The following is a 20,574-nucleotide window of genomic DNA, read 5'->3' as shown; positions in this document are numbered from 1 at the left end:
CGAATTTCTCTGCCATGTATACGCCTTAATCGGACTATTAACTGGACAATGCGAGTGCGCATGCGCCACGCCTCGCTCTTGCGACTCATGACCGCACAACTACGTCGTCTAACAAAACAGACGGCGCGAAACAACCTGGCAAACGCGAATAAGAATGTTGACATTTGGAGAGAGGATGAGACCGGGGCGATGCTTTCTCTTCTAAAAGAGATGGACATATTAAAATAACGCGCAACGGAGACCTTTTTAAAAAGGGTAGCGCAGCAAATGCAGGGCTCCGGCTTTACGCACCCCTGAACAAATATGTATTCCTTCGTATTTATATTTCTACCTTTTCGTTCACATTTTTTGTAAGTTAGAAGAATTTTAACTTTGTAAATAAAAGCACAGCAAAGACATGTTTTCCTGATTTGTTTTTATTTTAGTCATTTCGCTGTTATTCTGCTGGAAACGGCGTGCAGCGGCACGAGCTTCCTCCACAGTCGGCACTTTAATGAGCGTGTGTATAACTGAAGACACCGTTCCTTTGCAAAACCTGTACACAAACTCTCCCACCAGTCTGCTCCGAACCCGAATCCAACAAGAACGAGAGTTTGGGGTCCGTAGCGACGGCACAAAGCGTAGCATCGAAGTGTTGTTGTAGCCCTCCAACAGCAAACAACGTTCTTGTCTGCCTTTTAAAATAACCAGGAGCACAAGAAATAGGGTACACGAAGCGCTCGGCGATTCGCAGCGCTTCACTTCGCGGCGCGGCGCTTCCGTGTCCTGTGTGAACCGGGCGTAACTTTTCAACATTTTGACGTGGCAGACGCGGGACGATCGTTTTCTATCAGGAGTGTGCACTACATAATCTGTATCGGAAAGTTTGCGCTCCACGACATACCGACCAGAAAAACCAGCCTGCAAACCGGAACCGGGTAACGGCAACAATACCAACACACAACGCCTGTCTCAAAAACTCGAGCCACAGCTTTCTTGTCAAACTGCCGCTTCATTTTAGACTGGCTGGCGACAAGAGTTTGGTGAGCAGTTTCACAAGCACGATGCAAGCGTTCACGGAAAAAAAATTACGTAATCTAATCTCATTATTCTCTACTCGTTTAACATCGGAAAGCCACTTACCCCTTAACAGACGCAAGGGTCCTCTCACCGAACACTAAATCAGCTGGGCTGAACCTGAGGGACTCCCACACATACAATCGACGACTGAAGATACACTTTATGCTGCGGAACCATCACTGTGCTCATTTTAACCCCCCCCCCCACACACACACACACACACACTAAAATATACGAATTGCAGTAGGTTGGTTTTGTTGCTCTTGGTTGTCCGTTAGTTTTTTGAGAGTTAGTAGTAGATAGATCCCTAGATAGTAAGTTTGATAGATGGATAGAAATAGATAAGTTAGTTAAAGTTACACACACACACACACGCGGTTTATATATATATATATATATATATATATATATATATATATATATATATATATATATATATATATATATATATATATACATATGGAGTTCAATGAACTCCATGTATGTTTTGGAGTTCATTGAAAGAGGTTTATATATATATATATATATATATATATATATATATATATATATATATATATATATATATATATATATATATATATATATATATATATATATATATATAAACCTCTTTCAATGAACTCCAAAACATCATTTTTATTTTATATATATATATATAAACCTCTTTCAATGAACTCCAAAACATACATGGTCAAAATCCATATTATTATTATGTTGTTGTTTTTTTTAAATGCTCATACAAAACAAAAAAAAAGTGTCACATCCACTTGTAGTGCATTATTTTTGCCAGCAAGCTTCTCTTGTTACGACTGACCACATTGACCCATATTGTCCATATACTCACCTGAATCAGGTACCCTGCAAGGGCAACGACCTTCCCGGAGGTGATCAGTGACGCGCAACCAGCACGTGACCTCTACGACGAGCTTCTGCCCACGGAAGTGCCATAGGAGGACACAGATTAAATAGTATGGCTTGTCCACCAGAAGGCTGTATTATGGTGTACATAATATAAAACTTCGGCCCAGTTCTGCTTGTATTGCAATGGTTGGTGTTCCTGAAGTTTCATTTTTCGTCCCTTTTTATTTTTTACATCCATGTTTGTGATGAAATAGTATTGTGAATCGCTAGCTCGCATTGCATGCTGGGAAACAGCGTCACTCAAGGAAGTTTTGGCTTCGCTGACACGGTCCTGAAGGGAAGTGGGTTTTAGTGCACTGGAACGGGATGAATGTGTTCAATCAAGCAGTACAAACCTGATTAATTGTCTTAATACTTCACTTCGAATGGCCATATTGTTTAGGATTAGAATTAGATGACAACTTGTTCACAATATTTGCAACTATTCAATTTGACCAGCAGGTGTCAGTAGAAGACGAAATTTCATGTTGACTATTTCCTAATGGAAGTGCTCTCTTTACGTTGGATTTTTCTCATAATTATTTGAAGTGTAGGCCTGTAGTTGATGAGGAATCACGGTGTGCTAACGCTACTCAAACAGCTTCGATGAAAAAAGGGAGTGTGATTTGGGTTTGTGGTACATTATGACAATCTTGGACTTGCAAGACTGAGGCGACGGTTCAATTCTCATCAACGTGTATTATATATGTGTTATTTAGCTCATCTATTCTACATTTTAAATAGATCACATTTGACATCTGACCCACTGAACACTTACTATTGAACATATTTTTAAACTATGGGCTATTTAGTCTTGTTTTAGGATATAATATAATTCATTGCACAAACTGTCAGGCTAAGTATAGAGCTATAGTCTACTACAATCAGTCGTGCCAAAAAAGAGACATTGTCTTTATTTTTCATTTTTATTTTATTGTGTCAGCATTGAACCGTACAACCATGTAGTGTTGTCCAACAAGAATGCATGGCGAATCAAATCCCAAACAACCTATGAAACAATGAACACGTTTCTATTGCACTTCATTTTATTGAGCACTAGATGACCTCCTCGAGCACTGTGTCATTGAAGCCTCGAGTAATGAACCATTTTTTGAAACAAGTGTCGAAGCTTCAACAAAGCCTCCATCGGCCATCACTACCTACGGCTGCGTGCTCTAACACCATTTCAGAAGTGACTAACTGCAGACTTGGGAGCGGAGGAGGGATGACAGTCAGGCTGGCTCGACTGCTCCTCCTTCTCAGCCGTGGCGCGTCCAATCAGCAGCCGACATCCAGGACCGCACCTGCAAGGCGTCATCCACTCTCTCTCTCTCACACACACACAAAATAAATTGTGTTCAATCATGTTAAACTTGGTTGGGGCACAGCCATGGCTCTTTATATTTTATTTTGTATTTTATTTTGTATTTTATTTTGAAGTTAGCGCTTTGCATTCTGGGCGATCCTCAGTACAGAGGAAGCCCATGAAGCAGGTGAGACGGTCTCCTCCCTGCTGAGACAGAAATTAATGCAATAAGTCATGTAACTGTGTTTCAGTGTTTAAATGTGTGCTGGTGTCTTTCATTTCATTTTTTTTTTCATTTTTTTATTTTTTTATTTTTTAGCAAAGTTCGTTTTTATTTTTATTGCTATTAAAAACGATTAGCATGCTACCATGTCCATTAGCAGCACACAGCTCTCATACGGAGCACGTTGTCTCTGCAGGAGGTGACCAAGTTTCACGGAGCAAGTTATGGTTGTGTCCCATTCTGTTTCAGGTATGTGTGTGTAACTGGAAGAATGTTAACAGTGTATAAAAATGGAGCTTTAGGGAGTGAATTATTGAAATTGCAAATGTCATTTTTTTGTATTTTGTAGAAAAATGTATTTCATTTTTAATATTATTTGTATTGTAGAAACAACAACTATATGATCACTACTTCAGTACAGAGGAAGCCCATGAAGCAGGAGGTGACCAAGTTTCACGGAGCAAGTTATGGTTGTGTCCCATTCTGTTTCAGAGAATAAACTGCTGCTCCACACCTGACTTCTGCAAGTCTTCATTATACAGCAAGCAGGACAGAATAGGAGAGGTCACATTGGTGCCGTGACTCGAGACTCTTTTGTTGTGCTACCGATGCTGCAGAGCGACCCGGGGACTGTTCTGCTGCTGCTGTTCATCTGCGGTCACTGAAGTCAGTCAGATGTGTTGCTTTTGTGCACTGTTAGACATCAGGTAGAGGGTTTATGTACTTTTATTAGATTTTATTTTATTTTATTTATTTATTTATTTTTCAGTTTCCAGTCTAGGCCTTTTGTGGTTTCATCCTTTTGTTTTGTGGTATTGTGTTTTGTTAACTTTTTGGAAAGATGAGTAATCCTCAGGGTAATGTTTTTGTAACTCCTTTTGGTGCTGGCAGAGGGAGGGGTTTTATGCATCCTTCAAGTTTACTGTTTGAGAGTCCTGTTCAGGGGGGTGGTGTAGTGTTGGGTAATCAGTGTAAACCTGGGCGCCCCTTGCTCAGTACTGGTGTTATCCCTCCCCCCAACTCAGATGCAAACCCTCATGCCCTTGCTAGCCAGGGCACGCGTTCCCCTGTCCCGGACAGGCACAGCATGTGTTCCCCTGCACCTACCCCTGATGTTATTGCTGCTAGTATTGTAGGTCAGATGGGTGATGCATTGATTCAACAGGTCAGCCAGCGGGTGGCACAGGACATTATCTCTCACCTCAGTGCATCTGTCACTACCCCTTTACTCAGTGCTGCCCCTTCACCTGCCCATGCTGATATGCTAGCCAGTTCCCCTTTACATAGTGCTACCCCTCGACCTAGCCATGCAAATGTGTCTGCCACAAATGCTTTTGACGTGTCCCATTTGCAATATGTCCCTCATCGAAAGCTGAAGGAGCCCCCCTGCTTCAGAGGAGACAACTCAGACTCCGTTTCCGTTTCAGACTCTGTTTCCGTCCAGGAGTGGGAGGAGCTCATGAGGAGTTTCATTAAGAGGGGGAATCTGCAACCTGAGGAACAAGCGGAGGAGATCCTTGTTCATCTTGGTGGCAAAGCAAAGGATGTTGTCAGGTTTGGGACCAGGAACAGTGGTATTAACATCACCTGTAACCCCGATGCCATTTATGGTCTCTTGCGGAAGCACTTTGATTCTGTTCCGTGTTCACCACTCCCATTAGCAGACTTTTACACCACTCTTCCTGGGAAGGGTGAGGATGCCTTTGACTACTGGCTTAGACTGAACCGCGCTGTTGACTTGGCCATTGAACGTCTGAAGGAGCAAGGAAAGTCACTGGACAGCCCCAGCACTGAGGTGACTCGAATGTTCATAAAGAACTGCCCTTCTACTGAGCTCGCCATGACCTACAGGTCGAAGACGATAGACAAGTGGACTGCTCGTGAAGTCCAAGACATTCTGAACGAATATCATTCTGAAATGATGTCAGTGAACAGAACTTCCAGAGAAAGGGTGTCAGTGAATGCTCTTGCTGCTGTCTCGCCACCTGCACCACCTGCTGAAGAACAGAGCCCACTGCAGCCACAGGCCACTGACCCTGATGCCCTGAACCGCCTTATTAACATGCTGGAGAAGGTGCTCCTGCAAAGATCTTCCCCAGCTTCAAACAGTCCTGTTCATGGTCCGACTCGACGGCCTGGCCCAAGGCACTCCAGGATCGGTGGGTTGCACTTGGAGGAAATGTCTTCTTCTCCACCATGGACTTGACGTCTGGCTTCTACAATGTGCCACTCCATGAAGAGCACAAAAAATACACAGCTTTCTCTTCACCTTTTGGCCTCCACTAGTACAACAGAATGCCACAAGGTCTGTCCAACAGTCCTGCAACATTCATGCGAATGATGATGTCAATCTTCGGGGATGAAAACTTCACTAGTCTGCTCTGCTATCTTGATGACCTGATGGTCTTTGCCCCAACTGAACAGCAGGCGCTTGAGCGTCTAGAGATGGTGTTCTCCCGTCTGAAAAGTCACAAACTCAAACTGGCCCCAAAGAAGTGTCATCTCTTGCGGAGGTCAGTAAGGTTCCTGGGACATGTCATTTGTGGGGACGGGGTGATGAAGGACCCTGACAAGATGAAAGCCATCATGGATGTGGGAGAGGCTGACCTGATGGAGAGTGATGGTGTGACCCCTTCCTGGAGGAAGATTAATTCTTTCCTGGGCCTAATCTTCTACTATCAGCACTTCATAGCTGACTGCTCTGCTAAAGCAAAACCCTTGTTCAGACTCCTCTCTGGAAGGCAGGTGCAGCATAAGGCCATGAGAGGCAGGAAGGTGAAAAAGCGATCATCTGCTCCACCAGCGCTTATGGCGAGCGACTGGACTGCTGCATGCAAAGAATCGTTCCAGACCCTGAAGAATGAATTAGCTTGCAATGTCACCTTATCCCACCCCAACTTCAGTGAGCCCTTCGTTCTCGCTGTTGATGCGTTGTTTGATGGCATTGGCGCAGTCCTGTCTCAAGTGCCACCAGGTGAGACTGTTGCTCGACCTGTCGCTTTCGCCAGCAAGACACTGTCCCGATCACAAATTAACTATCCAGCGCACAGGTTGGAATTCCTGGCGTTAAAATGGGCCATTTGTGACAAGTTTGGTCATTGTCATTGCCTATTGTCCTACATCTTAACAAAGCCATGTTTGGATGCATGTGAACAAAGATGGGTTGCTAAGCTTGCCGCATTCGATTTCGATCTGAAGTATGTCCCTGGCGTTAAGAACGTTGTCGCTGATGCGCTAAGCCGCGAGCCATTCGTTCAGTCATCTATCAGTCAACGTCTGATGAAAGAGCCCTACGTTGCACTGCTGGACGAAGTTAATGGCGTCGTCAGGGGTACAGTGCAAGATGCCTTCCGGCTGACAACTGCCAAGTTCTTCAAGAAAGGGAACCAAGACCATCCGATTCTGATGCTGAAGCCGTTATTTTATTTTGAAAGGTGACCCGCAGCTATTTTAGGTCGAGAAAAAAAAATGGCCGAAATGTTTGTTTGATGGAAAGCGGGTCAAGCCGGAGTGGTTGGTGAGCCAAAAATTCTTTTGACCTCACGTTGTCTGTGTTGCCTCGAACCAAAAACTCAAGAAGGAAAATAAACGAGTTAAATGGAACCCACGTCTCATCAATTTATGAATGATGTAGTGGTGCTGGTATGACGGACGGACATTGAAGACACCTGAGCGTCAAAGGTAAAGAGCGGCTACATGAATGAAAACTGTGGAACTACACAGTCAATCAACACAATCAACACATTGAACACACAAACACATCACATCCTTCCTTCATTTGGCAGCAGACAATAAAACAGCAGTTGGATCAAAGATGCAGTGGAGTCCGAAGAGACGCCAGTGAAGGATCTCTGATCCAGTGGAGCTCCAAGCTGCAGTGACTTTACACACAACTGAGCATCATGTTGAGTTGAAGCAGCAGATCAGAGCAACACTGTCAGTCACAACAGGACGTGTTGACACTCAGTGGCTGGAACACACTGGAGTGTGAAGCTGCACTGAGGACACTGTAGTGGAGACACTGAGGACCTGGGGCTTCATTTACAAAAACGTACATGGATTTCATCCTGAAACAAAAAAATCTGGATGTTCAAAATGTTGCGAACGCACAAACGCACACCCATTTCCTTTGAGCGTCCCAATCCTTGTGGAATTGATCGCACATGAGCACGAGCCCTGCTCCTCCCTCGGAACACCTCCACATACAAAGCGTTGGACTTTTGGAAGGACAGTCTTGAGGTCAGCATGACTAAAATCTCCAGTGAGGATGGTAAAGCTTTTGGGTTTGCTGTCTGTTGATCACTGATGGCCTGTTACAGTTCATTGAGTGCAGTGTTCCTCTCACTGCTGTTGTTGGTGGGAGGGATGTAAACTGCAACTAGCAAAATGGCAGTAAACTGCCAGGGCAGATAGAATGGACGGCACTTTATGATCATCAACTGTGCCAGTGGTGAACAGTGTTTGCATACCACTGCAGTGTCCCGGCACCACGCACCACAGATGTAAACACATGCTGCACCACCGCGGGACTTCCCTCCATTTACATGATGATGGTGATGGTGATGATGATGATGATGATGATGATGATGATCAGACATTAATGAGTCTTGATTCACTTTCACTGTCTTTAGAATCTCACATGTCGACCACAACTTCTCTCTCTGCTCTCCTTCATCCAGTGAACTCTCAGAGCTTCAGTGTGCAGTGGTGTCTTCAGCTCTGCAGTCCAGCCCCTCCCACCTCCCACTGCTGGACCTGAGTGAGAACTTCCTGAGGGATCCTGGAGTGAAGCTGCTCTGTGCTGGACTGCAGAGTCCAAACTGCAGACTGGAAGTTCTCAGGTCAGTTCCTGCTTTCTACTGGTGGACAGTGTGTGTCAGCAGATGACAACTGGTGTGTAACGCTGCTCAGTGTGAAGACTTTGAAGCAGATATTAAAGACTCATCTAGACAAAGTGGATGTTGTTGATATTTTCATGTCAACAATCTGCAGCCAGAAAAGACTTTGGATGGTGGAAGAAAGTGTGGAAAATGTCTCCAGTCACTTTGGAGCTCAATGGAAGTTGTTGATTGGTGATGAAGGTCACATGACTGAGCAGAAGATCGTGTGAAGAAATATTAGAGGCAGATTAATAGTGCAGCAGTATTTCTTCATCTTGTCCTTTGAATGTGTTTGACTTGTAATGAGACTCTGATGACTGAAAACAGCCACAAGCACACAAAGGACTCACTGATTATTTTCCATCTTCACTGCTGATTGGCTGCACACTGACTGACACACTGCTGTTGTTATTGTGTTGACAACCCACTGGCACAATGACTCCTTTGAGGGAATGACTCAGTGATCCCAACAGCTGCACATCTGGATCATCAACAGGGAGAAATGACTCTGAATATGACATTTACACCATGGAAGAAATCAAATATTGATTCTTTATTCAGGCTGGAGAACTGCTGGTTGACAAAGCTCAGCTGTGATTGGCTGCTCTCAGCTCTGAAGTCCAACCCCTCCCACCTCAGAGAGCTGAACCTGAGTTGGAACCACCTTAAGGATTCATCAGTGAAGGAGCTGAGTGGTTTTCTGCAGAGTCCAGACTGTAAACTGGAGACTCTGAGGTCAGTTCACCCTCTTCACTCTACAACTTCTATCACTCTTGTTGTTGTTGTCATGATTTTCACTTCACTGCTGTTGGAAATTCAATTTGCAGACACTTTTTTTGATAATGAATGAAAGGGCGTGTTTTCATTGCCTCACCTCGCCTCGCCATGGTATGGTGTTAGGGTGTTTGCACTGGCTGCTACACAGTTGTAGGGGGCGCTGTTTTGGTACCTCAATCCCCCAGGGTCCGAGCAAGAAGCGAGTTTAGTGGTGACGTAGCGACGAGCAGGGCACTGGATTGGCTCCGTGTCCGCGTCGATGTTCCCTGTCAGAGCAGACATCCACGCCAACTCCTTTGACACAGAACTTCCGTGTCAGGTCCATTTTACCGTGAATACAAGTAGCTACTATTGGTGTTGTACAAATACATTTATGTGTATACAGTTTTTGAAAACAGCTTTTTCAATACATGTTTACTTTCGTCTTTTGGGGAGAGGCAGGCGAACCGGGAATGCCCTCGACGTCGCGAGTGTGTTCAACCATATTCGCGAAAACGACAAACGGCAAATGGCGAAGCGCTCGGTAAAGAAAACAAATCAAGTTGCTCCTGCGTGAGGCGCGGTAAGCTAGGGAACCCCAGGAGTCTTGAGGAGAGAAGAAATACTGATTCGTCGAGAGGACGTGGCTCTTGGCCGCGAGGAAGCCTCAAACACCGCGGCATATAACAAAGTCGTCCTTGGCTCGCGAGGGCAGCTATTTCAAATAAGGAGGCGTGTTTACTGTCTGTTTTTCTGTTTGTTTGTTTTTAAATAAACGCTATTTCCCGTTGTATCCGTCTCGTGTTTACTTTTGGTGAAAATATGAAGGTTGAACTACACATTTGCTCGCATGGAAAACGAAACAATAAATTATAAATGTTGCTGCATAATTTATCAACTGTGACTTCAGTGAGGGAAAGTGTTCTTTCTTGAACAGAAAAGCAACCACAGACCGAGCAGCAGGTATGAAACAACTTCTACTTTGTCCATCGCTGCGCTGTTGTGTATCGCACAGAAGTGATGCAGGGGAAAACATTGTCCCGCTTTACCGTGTCGACTCCGCCCACGGCCTCGTAATCACAGAGCCAATGAAAACGCAATTGTACCGAGGCGAACCGTGGTGAGGCAAGGCAATGAAAACACGCCCTAAACTGGGCTTGAAGGTACAGTGGGTAAAATCCTCCCATCTAGTGGTCAGATTGCAGACTGCTTTTGTTGCAGATTCTGAAGTCGACGTTTCACTTTGATGTTCAGAGTGATGACACCCTGGTAAAATTCCATCGTTATAAACTCTCCATCATTTCTTCTCTATTCAGGTTGGAGTACTGCTGGTTGTCAAAGCTCAGCTGTGATTGGCTGCTCTCAGCTCTGAAATCCAACCCCTCCCACCTCAGACACCTGGACCTGAGTCAGAACCAGCTGCAGGATTCATTAGTGAAGGTTCTGAGTGGTTTTCTGCAGAGTCCAGATTGTAAACTGGAGACTCTGAGGTCAGTTCACCCTCTTCACTCTCCAACTTCTATCACTCTTGTTGTTGTCGTCATGATTTTCACTTCACTGCTGTTGGAAATTCAATTTGCAGACACTGGTTTGTGTTTGAAATGAGTGGAACTGGGTTTGAAGCAGGGGTGTCCATTAGGTCAATCGTGTGGAGTCCTCGTCACTTCCAGCAGCTAGAATGGTTCAGGCAGCAACTCAGTGATCTTGGTCATAATGTACGATGTGCTGGATTTTGTTTTTATATGTGCTGGATTTTACAGTCAAAGGTAAATGAGACGAATCGGCTTCTGCACCGCTCAGATCAAATAAAGGAGACATAAAGCAGATTTCATTTTAAATCTGAAACTATAATAATTGTTAAAATCAATGTATACTTCAGATACCTGCATTCTGTAGCAGACAGGGACAGCAAAAAGAGTTTGGCTGTTGTTTTCTTTAAATACACGCCAAACTACCGTGCTTGTCACGTGAGCTTGCAATCCTGGCGTAAACTGACGGAGACGCCTCACTCGCAAAATACGCTTCAAAGTCACGCACAGCAGAAGCACCGGAGATCCTGGGAGATGCTGCTAGCAAAACATCTGCGTTCCACACACACACACACACACACACACACACACACACACACACCGATTGTATAGTAGGTAGATCTTTTTGACTTGGTAATTTTAAAAGTAGCTTGCATGTTGAAAAAGTGTGAGCACCCCTGGTTTAAAGGTACAGAGTGTAAAATCCTGCCATCTGGTGGTCAGATTTCAGATTGCAGCGCTCATTCACTCACCCTCTCTCCTTTGTTGAGTGTCAGATTCTAAAGTCGACATTTGACTTTGATTCTAAACTCTCCATCATTTCTTCTCTATTCAGGTTGGAGGGCTGCAGGTTGTCAGAGCTCAGCTGTGATTGGCTGCTCTCAGCTCTGAAGTCCAATGACTCTCCCAACTCAGACACCTGGACCTGGGTCAGAACCAACTGCAGGATTCATCAGTGAAGGAGCTGAGTGGTTTTCTGCAGGGTCCAGACTGTAAACTGGAGACTCTGAGGTCAGTTCACCCTCTTCACTCTACAACTTCTATCACTCTTGTTATTGTTGTCATGATTTTCACTTCACTGCTGTTAGAAATTCAGTTTGCAGTCACTGGTTTGTGTTTGAAATGAGTGAAACTGGGTTTGAAACAGGGGTGCCCATTAGGTCGGAGAGAGAGAGAGAGAGAGAGGGAGAGAGGGAGAGGGAGAGAGAGAGAGAGAGAGTGAGTGAGAGAGAGAGAGAGCTTTAAGAGTGGAGTCCTCGTCACTTACAGCAGGTAGAATGGTTCAGGCAGGAAGTCAATGATTAGAAAACACGGTGGTTGTGGTTGATCTTGGGGTGAATTCCAATTCCTCCCTTAACCCTCAATCTCAACCCTCAATCTCAAAAATGCGCGCTCCCTGCTAGGTGCAAATGCTGTCCCGATTCTAAGAACGTCCAGTTGAGGGAGGAGATTAAGGGCTGTATTGCCCTCAATATTGAGATTCTCCGCGACCACCCTTGGCAGTGAGGGCTACCCAGAAGGCATTGTGTATTTTTGCCAAGACATCTTCGAAAAAGATGGCGACAAAAAAGCGAGCTACAAATGGAAGTATTTTCTTAGTTAATAAAGATATAAAGATTACAAAACCATTTTATTGTCTTAGTTTAAGAGTTTTTTATGGATTATTGACATCGTTGTTGCGTAACATTTTTATTTTTTTTACTTTACGATGTTTGTCAGCCGGACCGGCGGTCCCGGCTTCACGTTACTTGTGTACCTCGTTGTGTAGCGACGGAGGACTTCTTCTTTTTCATCGTCTTTTTCTTCTTCTCCTTCTTCTTCGTCGTTGTCGTCTTCTTGACAGACTGGACTTAGCTTTGGCGTACGGCAGCCCCCCACAGTCTGAAGACGTAACTGCACTTAAGGGGTGTCCCATTTCTAAGCCCTTACACTTATTTTTGAGGGCCAAGATTGGGGGCCAAAGATTGAGGGTTAAGGGCGAGGGTTGAGATTGAGGAGTTAAGGGAGGAATTGGAATTGGCCCTTGGTCATAATGTCCGATGTACTGAATTTTGTTTTGACGCCTCACTCGCAAAATACGCTTCAAAGTCACGCACAGCAGAAGCACCGGAGATCCTGGGAGATGCTGCTAGCAAAACATGTGCGTTACACACACACACACACACACACACACACACCAATTGTATAGTAGGTAGATCTTTTTGACTTGGTCATTTTAAAAGTAGCTCGCATGTTGAAAAAGTGTGAGCATCCCTGGTTTAAAGGTACAGAGTGTAAAATCCTGCCATCTGGTGGTCAGATTTCAGCGCTCATTCACTCACCCTCTCTCCTTTGTTGAGTGTCAGATTCTAAAGTCGACTTTTGACTTTGATTCTCAGAGTGATGACACCCTGGAAAAACTCTCCATCATTATAAACTCTCCTTCATTTCTTCTTTATTCAGGTTGTGGAGGTGCAGTTTGTCAAAGCTCAGCTGTGATTGGCTGCTCTCAGCTCTGAAGTCCAACCCCTCCCACCTCAGACACTTGGACCTGAGTTGGAACCACCTTCAGGATTCAACAGTGAAGGAGCTGAGTGGTTTTCTGCAGGGTCCAGACTGTAAACTGGAGACTCTGAGGTCAGTTCACCCTCTTCACTCTACAACTTCTATCACTCTTGTTGTTGTTGTCATGATTTTCACTTTACTGCTGTTGGAAATTCAATTTGCAGTCACTGCTTTGTGTTTGAAGCGTATGAAATTGGGTGGAAAGGTACAGTGTGTAAAATCCTACCATCTAGTGGTCAGATTTCAGATTGCTTTAGTGTCAGATTCTGAAGTCAACATTTCACTTTGATTTTCAGAGTGATGACACCCTGGAAAAACTCTCCATCATTTCTTCTCTATTCAGGTTGTGGAGATGTAGTTTGTTAGAGCTCAGCTGTGATTGGCTGCTCTCAGCTCTGAAGTCCAACCCCTCCCAACTCAGACACCTGGAGCTGAGTTGGAACTGCCTTCTGGATTCAACAGTGAAGGTGCTGAGTGGTTTTCTGCAGAGTCCAGACTGTAAACTGGAGGCTCTGAGGTCAGTTCACCCTCTTCACTCTACAACTGCTGCAGTTATTGTTGTCATGACTTTGAATTGAGTTTGTTGGAATTCACTTTGATTCCATTAGAAATGTGTAAAACTGGTTTTAAATTACACACACACACACACACACACACACACACACAAACACACACGTATGCGCACATACGCACTCACGCACGCACACACACACACACGCGCGCGCGCGCACACCCAACTGTGAATGACACTCTCCATCATTTATTCCGTATTCAGGTTGGAGAGGTGCAGGTTGTCATAGATCAGCTGTGATTGGCTGCTCTCAGCTCTGAAGTCCAACCCCTCCCACCTCAGAGAGCTGGACCTGGCTGAGAACTATCTTCAGGATTCATCAGTTAAGGAGCTGAGTGGTTTTCTGCAGAGTCCAGACTGTAAACTGGAGACTCTGAGGTCAGTTCACCCTCTTCACTCTACAACTTCTATAACTCTTGTTGTTGTCGTCATGATTTTCACTTTACTGCTGTTGGAAATTCAATTTGCAGACACTGGTTTGTGATAGTAATGAATGAAACTGGGCTTGAAGGTACAGTGGGTAAAATCCTCCCATCTAGTGGTCAGATTGCAGATTGCAGATGCTGAAGTGGACATTTCACTTTGATTTTCAGAGTGATGACACCCAGGAAAAACTCTCTATCATTATAAACTCCATCATTTATTCTCTGTTCAGGTTGTGGGGCTGCAATTTGTCAGAGCTCAGCTGTGATTGGCTGCTCTCAGCTCTGAAGTCCAACCCCTCCCACCTCAGAGAGCTGGACCTGAATATGAACCCCCTGAATGAGTCATCAGTGAAGCCACTGATGGATCTTGTCTACAGCAGTGACCATCAACTGAAGAGTGTGAGGTTAGTATTGGTTTGGAACCAGTGGATGATGGTTCCAGCACCAAAGCCAGTTGATCCCACAGCAGAGGTCCAGTGTTCCCAGTCACAGTGTGAGAGGAGAATGGTGACGTCCAGCTGCTCCTCATTCATCCAACATCTGCTGCCAAACTGTGTAGTGTTTATGATTGTAGAGCGTATTATGATTTAAAAGTTTACTAACGGTAGTTCTTTAAAGAATTTAGCAGGGATGGGACAGGCTAACGTGACGACGTCACTTGTAAAACGGAAGGAGCTCAACCTGCTGTCACGGTGAAAACTCCGTGTTACGTCCCGTCGAGGGGGACCTCTTTCAATGAACTCCAAAACATACATGGTCAAAATCCATATTATTATTATGTTGTTGTTGTTTTTTTTTAATGCTCATACAAAACAAAAAAAGTGGAGGGAGAGTTGTCTGAATTGGGTTCAGTGAGGGTCACATCCACTTGTAGCGCATTATTTCCGGCAGCAAGCTTCTCCTATTACAACTTTTCCGTGACGAGCACACAGCACGTGACCTCTACGATGAGCTTCCTCCCACGGAACTACCATAGGAGGACACGGATTAAATAGTATGGCTTGTCCACCAGAACGCTCTATTATGGTGTACGTAATATAAAACTTCAGCCCAGTTCTGCTTGTATTGCATTGTATTGGTTGGTGTTCCTGAAGTTTCATTTTTCGTCCCTTTTTATTTTTTACATCCATGTTTGTGATGAAATAGTATTGTGAATCGTGAGCTCGCATTGCATGCTGGGAAACAGCGTCACTCAAGGAAGTTTTCGCTTCGCTGACACGGTCCTGAAGGGAAGTGGGTTTTAGTGCACTGGAACGGGATGAATGTGTTTAATCAAGCAGTACAAACCTGATTAATTGTCTTAATACTTCACTTCGAATGGCCATATTGTTTAGGATTAGAATTAGATGACAACTTCTTCACAATATTTGCAACTATTCAATTTGACCAGCAGGTGTCAGTAGAAGACGAAATTTCATGTTGACTATTTCCTAATGGAAGTGCTCTCTTGACGGACGGTGTAAAATGAAAATGGCCATCTGCAGCAGAAAAGTGGACCCATATATATATATATATATATATATATATATATATATATATATATATATATATATATATATATATACATATATGTATATGCAATTAATATTTTAACGGTTTATATAGACCCCTCAGGCTCCATTCAAAATGGGGGTTATTGTTGGAGAGTTGCAGTCAACTGAGATTTGGAGAGAGTTTGGATTACTAGATTTTTGATAGCGTTTATAGTTTGGAGTGTTTGAGACTAGATAGCGTTTAGTTTGGAGATATTTTTGAGAGCTTAGGGAGAGAGTGAGGAGAGGAGAGGTGATAGGATGGAGCCCCCTGTCCTGTACATCAATGTCCATGTTACACAAGCATCTATGCCAGGGGTGCCCATTACGTCCATCGCTATCTACTGGTCAATTGCGAAGGGAGTTTGGGTCTATCGCATGGAGAGAGAGAGGGAGAGAGAGAGTGAGTGTGTGAGAGAGAGAGAGAGAGATCCGCGTCAATTACAGCAGGTAGAATCGTTCAGGCAGGATTAGAAAACACGGTGGATCTGGTTGATTTTGATCATAATGTACGATGTGCTGGATTTTGTTCTTATATGTGCTGTGCTTTACACTGAAACGTTAATGTGACGTATCGGCTTCGGCACCATTCAGATCAAATAAAGACCAGACAGGGACAGGAAAAAGAGTTTCGCTGTTGTTTTACACGCAAAACTAACGGGGTTGTCGCGTGAGCTTGCAATCCTGGCGTAAACTGATGGAGACGCCTCGCTCGGAAAATGCGCTTCAAAGTGCGCACGCACTGCAGTCGCGCCGGAGATCCTGGGAGATGCTGCTAGCAAAACGTCTGCGTCACACACACACGCACACCAATTATCCCTAACCTATGCGCTGGAAAACACAAAAATATACAGCAAAACATCTTAACTTAAACACACTTTTATTGATAAAATCAAACATAGGCAGATATAACCTAAACAATTTTAAACATGAGTTTTCTGTGCAATGATGAGCATAAATGCACATGGGAACATGTTGACCCATTTAATCCTTTCTTTCTTTATCATTGGACTACAAATATATTTCTGAATGACTTTTCCTGTTTTATAGGAGGTGGATCTTTTTGACTTGCTCATTTTAAAAGTAGCTTGCATGTTGAAAAAGTGTGAGCACCCCTGATCTATGCCCTTTTCCAAGTCCCACAATCACTTTCACTGTCATCTGCCTGATTACACCCATGCCATTTTCAGAAAAAAATTGCACAAACAGAATACATTCAAAAGATGTATCATACACATAGTTATCAAGTCAAGTTATTTATTTATTGTCATTGTTGAACAAAGTTAACAACAAAATTTGTTTGGAGCATCCCAGAAAAAAAAACAAAAATATATATATATAATTTATGTACAGAAATTATTTGGTCATTCATTTTTTGCAATTCATAGTCATTCCCAACAGACATAACAGACACAAAAATTCAATGCATCACACGTGGTTCAGACACAGCTTGCCTGTGATTGTACATTTGGCCAGTAGGTGGTTTCGTGTGCAAATGAAGCTTCGAACCAGTTGGCTCAAGTGGTTCAATGCCTCATGAGGCTTCACCTCACCATCACTAGTCGTGACACACAGCTTGCTGTTTGGCTCCACTTATTGTAGTTCTGTCAGCCACCACTAGATGGAGCGCTCCTCTTCAGTCTCCTCCTCATCCTCCCTCACCTCCACCTGTAGAGAGAAGAAGAGATAGCAGGAGTCAGGACTCACGGTCCTTGAACGCATCATCACAGAGACGCTGACTGTTGATGGAGATGGTGGAGTGACTGGTGAGACGAAGCAGACTCTCAGTCACATGTCAAGTGTGGAACATATGAAGGTCATGTGACCATGGAGTGTTGGACTGATACTGAGGCCTGATGAAGATGAACTGATCAATAACTGGGTGGTGAACTGAGAGAAGAAGCAGTTTGGCAGCAGATGTTGGATGAATGAGGAGCAGCTGGACGTCACCATCCTCCTCTCACACTGTGGCTGGGAACACTGGACCTCTGCTGTGGGATCAACTGGCTTTGGTGCTGGAACCATCATCCAATGGTTCCAAACCAGTACTGACCTCACACTCTCCAGTTGATAGTCTCTGCTGTGGACAAGATCCATTAGTGGCTTCACTCCTGAATCCTGCAGCTGGTTCCCATCCAGGTCCAGCTGTCTGAGGTGGGAGGGGTTGGACTTCAGAGCTGAGAGCAGCCAATCACAGCTGAGCTCTGACAACCTGCAGTCCCCCAACCTGAATCGAGAATAAATGATGAAGAGTTTATAATGATGGAGAGTTTTTCCAGGGTGTCATCACTCTGAAAATCAAAGTGAAATGTCCACTTCAGAATCTGCAATCTGCAAGCTGACCACTAGATGGCAGGATTTTACACACTGTACCTTTAAACCCAGTTTCATTCATTTCAAACACAAACCAGTGTCTGCAAATTGAATTTCCAACAGCAGTCAAGTGCAAATCATGACGACAACAACAAGAGTGATAGAAGTTGTCGAGTGAAGAGGGTGAACTGACCTCAGAGTCTCCAGTTTACAGTCTGGACTCTGCAGAAAACCACTCAGCTCCTTCACTGCTGAATCCTGTAGCAGGTTCTCACTCAGGTCCAGGTGTCTGAGGTGGGAGGGGTTGGACTTCGGAGCTGAGAGCAGCCAATCACAGCTGAGCTTTGACAACCTGCAATACTCAAACCTGAATAGAGCATAAATGATGGAGAGTTTATAATGATGGAGAGTTTTTCCAGGGTGTCATCACTCTGAAAATCAAAGTGAAATGTCGACTTCAGAATCTGCAACAACACTTATATCAGTAGACTCATCAAGTTGCAAGGCAAATTTCTTACTGATAGGGATCTTGTCCAAAACCACACTTTCGATGTCTGCAGACATCTCATTCATACGTCTGGAGATTGTGTTATCTGAGAGAGGGACTTTGGCTATTTCTTTAGCCGCTTCGGGTCCGAGCGTCTCATTTACAATGGCTTTGCAGGCGGGAAGTATTAATTGCTCTGCCACAGTGTGGGACTTTTTTGATTTAGCCACAAGTTCAGCGTAGTGTTGCCACCCGTCCCGTTTTTCCCAGAATTGTTCTCTTTTTTCACCACCTGTCCCGGGAAAAATAAAATCTCTCCCGGGACACAATTTGTCCCGTTTTTAAGGTAAAATGACAAAACCTCATTTGATTTCTGCCTGTGGTCTACTCCCGTAAAATACGCGATTGTCCCGTACTTGGCAACTAAAAAACCTGTCCCGTAATGAACTGATACAGGACGCACTTCACTTTGTGTCCCGTATATTTCGGTGACCCCCCCCCCCCCTCCCCCCCCGACAGTCTTGAGACATCTCAACGCCCCCCCCCCCCCCCCCCCCCCCCCCTCGACAGACTTGAGACCCCCCCCCAGAGGTCCCGGATTTGTAACTCTGGTAGGTGGCAACCCTAGTTCAGCGACGTGGTAGCTAGCTTTAAGGGCTCTCTCGTTTACTTTTGCGGTTTTTCTCATGAAAGTTGCCTGTTTCTCCGTGTGTTCACGCAGGCGAACAAAATACTCCACATTTTTCTTTTGAACTGAGGGCTGTTTCGTTTGGAGATGGCGTTTAAGCTTACTTGGGACCATAGCACTGTTGGAGAGCTTTTCACCACATACCAAGCACAACGGAGTCGGTGCCGTTGCATCTCCGGTAAAAGTAAATCCAAATGAAAGATAGCTTTCATTGTATTGCCTCACGCCAGAAACTTTGCTCGACGTCACCGTCTTTGCCTCCACTCATACTAGGGCCTTCATCTGGGTCCGGATTTTGTCCAGGGTCCAGTTCAGAGTCAGCATTTTTCCTCTTCAAAAACTTATCCATCACTTTCAACCGTCGTCCCGCTATCCACAATCCACACACCTGTCGCTGCATCCATGCGTCACTAATTCGCTTGTCTCCAAGCGCAAGGCAATTAGCTACCTGCTGCTGCCACCTACTGGTATGGAAGAGTACTACATGATTACTCTGCCAGGCGCTACACTGCACAGGCACACAAATGGGATAATTTCCCACGGCACGCCTGACAATATCTCGCGGCACACAAACACTGGTTTACAGGAACGGGTGCTCATCAGAAAACGCTGGCAGTGTGTTTCCCGTGTCTTACTTCCGGGATAAAGTTCGCTTCAAAATTACAACAGAAATACTACCGAAAGATGCCAGTAGGTGGCAACGACGCTCTATAAATGCTTCTCTTAACGCAACAAATAAATGAAATGACTTTCATACTTACACCAACTGCTCTTAACCTATTTATTAAACAATTTAGACTTAAAGGCTTCTTTGTTGTTTCACCTTAACAGAACACTTAAGTGTAGTTGTTTTCCATATCTATTGACGCAAATGACGTTAACCTTGCAATGAACGCAGCAACACTTGTACCTAATAACACTAATGATACAACAAATACACGTCAAAATGGTTGCAGTGAAAATGGACGCTTTTAATCATATATGTTTTGGCTCTTGCCAAGTAAAATTTCAGGAATTATTCTTTGTTTGTTTAGAATGTCGGACATGTATTAAGCGCTTTGTGATGAAGAGCTGGATGCCGTCATTGCAGAAATCCAACTCAGTCACCCAAACACAGGGTACAGAATGATGAGAGCATTCCTTCATGCCAGGGGATTACGAGTGCAAAGTAAGTTTGACATGAAGTTGATCCCCACATGAATGTATTCAGTAATCTGTATTGTGCATCAGTTTAACCGAAACAAACAAATATAATTAGCTTTATTTGTATAACGCTTTCCGTACAAAATGTAGCTAAAAGTGCTTACATGGATGATTAAAAAAAGAATGGCGGTATATTTAAAAAAAGAAAGGGGGGG

The 20,574-nt window shown here is 44.3% G+C and overlaps 2 protein-coding genes across 2 annotated transcripts in view; one reads left to right on the top strand and one right to left on the bottom strand.

The window, feature by feature from the left end:
- Positions 1-20,574, top strand: part of LOC142892607 (NLR family CARD domain-containing protein 3-like) — a 406,144-nt gene that overhangs the window by 266,786 nt on the left and 118,784 nt on the right. The window contains exon 4 of the mRNA XM_076032801.1: positions 8,171-8,332. Coding sequence (XP_075888916.1) covers positions 8,171-8,332 — 162 coding nt within the window. The remainder of the gene's footprint in view (positions 1-8,170; positions 8,333-20,574) is intronic.
- Positions 17,517-20,574, bottom strand: part of LOC142892780 (ribonuclease inhibitor-like) — a 75,379-nt gene continuing 72,321 nt past the window's right edge. Inside the window, exon 4 of the mRNA XM_076033058.1 lies at positions 17,517-17,955. Coding sequence (XP_075889173.1) covers positions 17,517-17,955 — 439 coding nt within the window. The remainder of the gene's footprint in view (positions 17,956-20,574) is intronic.

The sequence above is a fragment of the Nelusetta ayraudi genome, unplaced genomic scaffold (assembly GCF_046127955.1).
Source record: "Nelusetta ayraudi isolate G7.1 ecotype Tasmania unplaced genomic scaffold, CSIRO-AGI_Nayr_v1 ptg000039l, whole genome shotgun sequence".
Lineage (NCBI taxonomy): Eukaryota > Metazoa > Chordata > Actinopteri > Tetraodontiformes > Monacanthidae > Nelusetta > Nelusetta ayraudi.
Note: the sequence above shows the minus strand (reverse complement) of the source record. Positions and strands in the feature narration are given on the sequence as shown.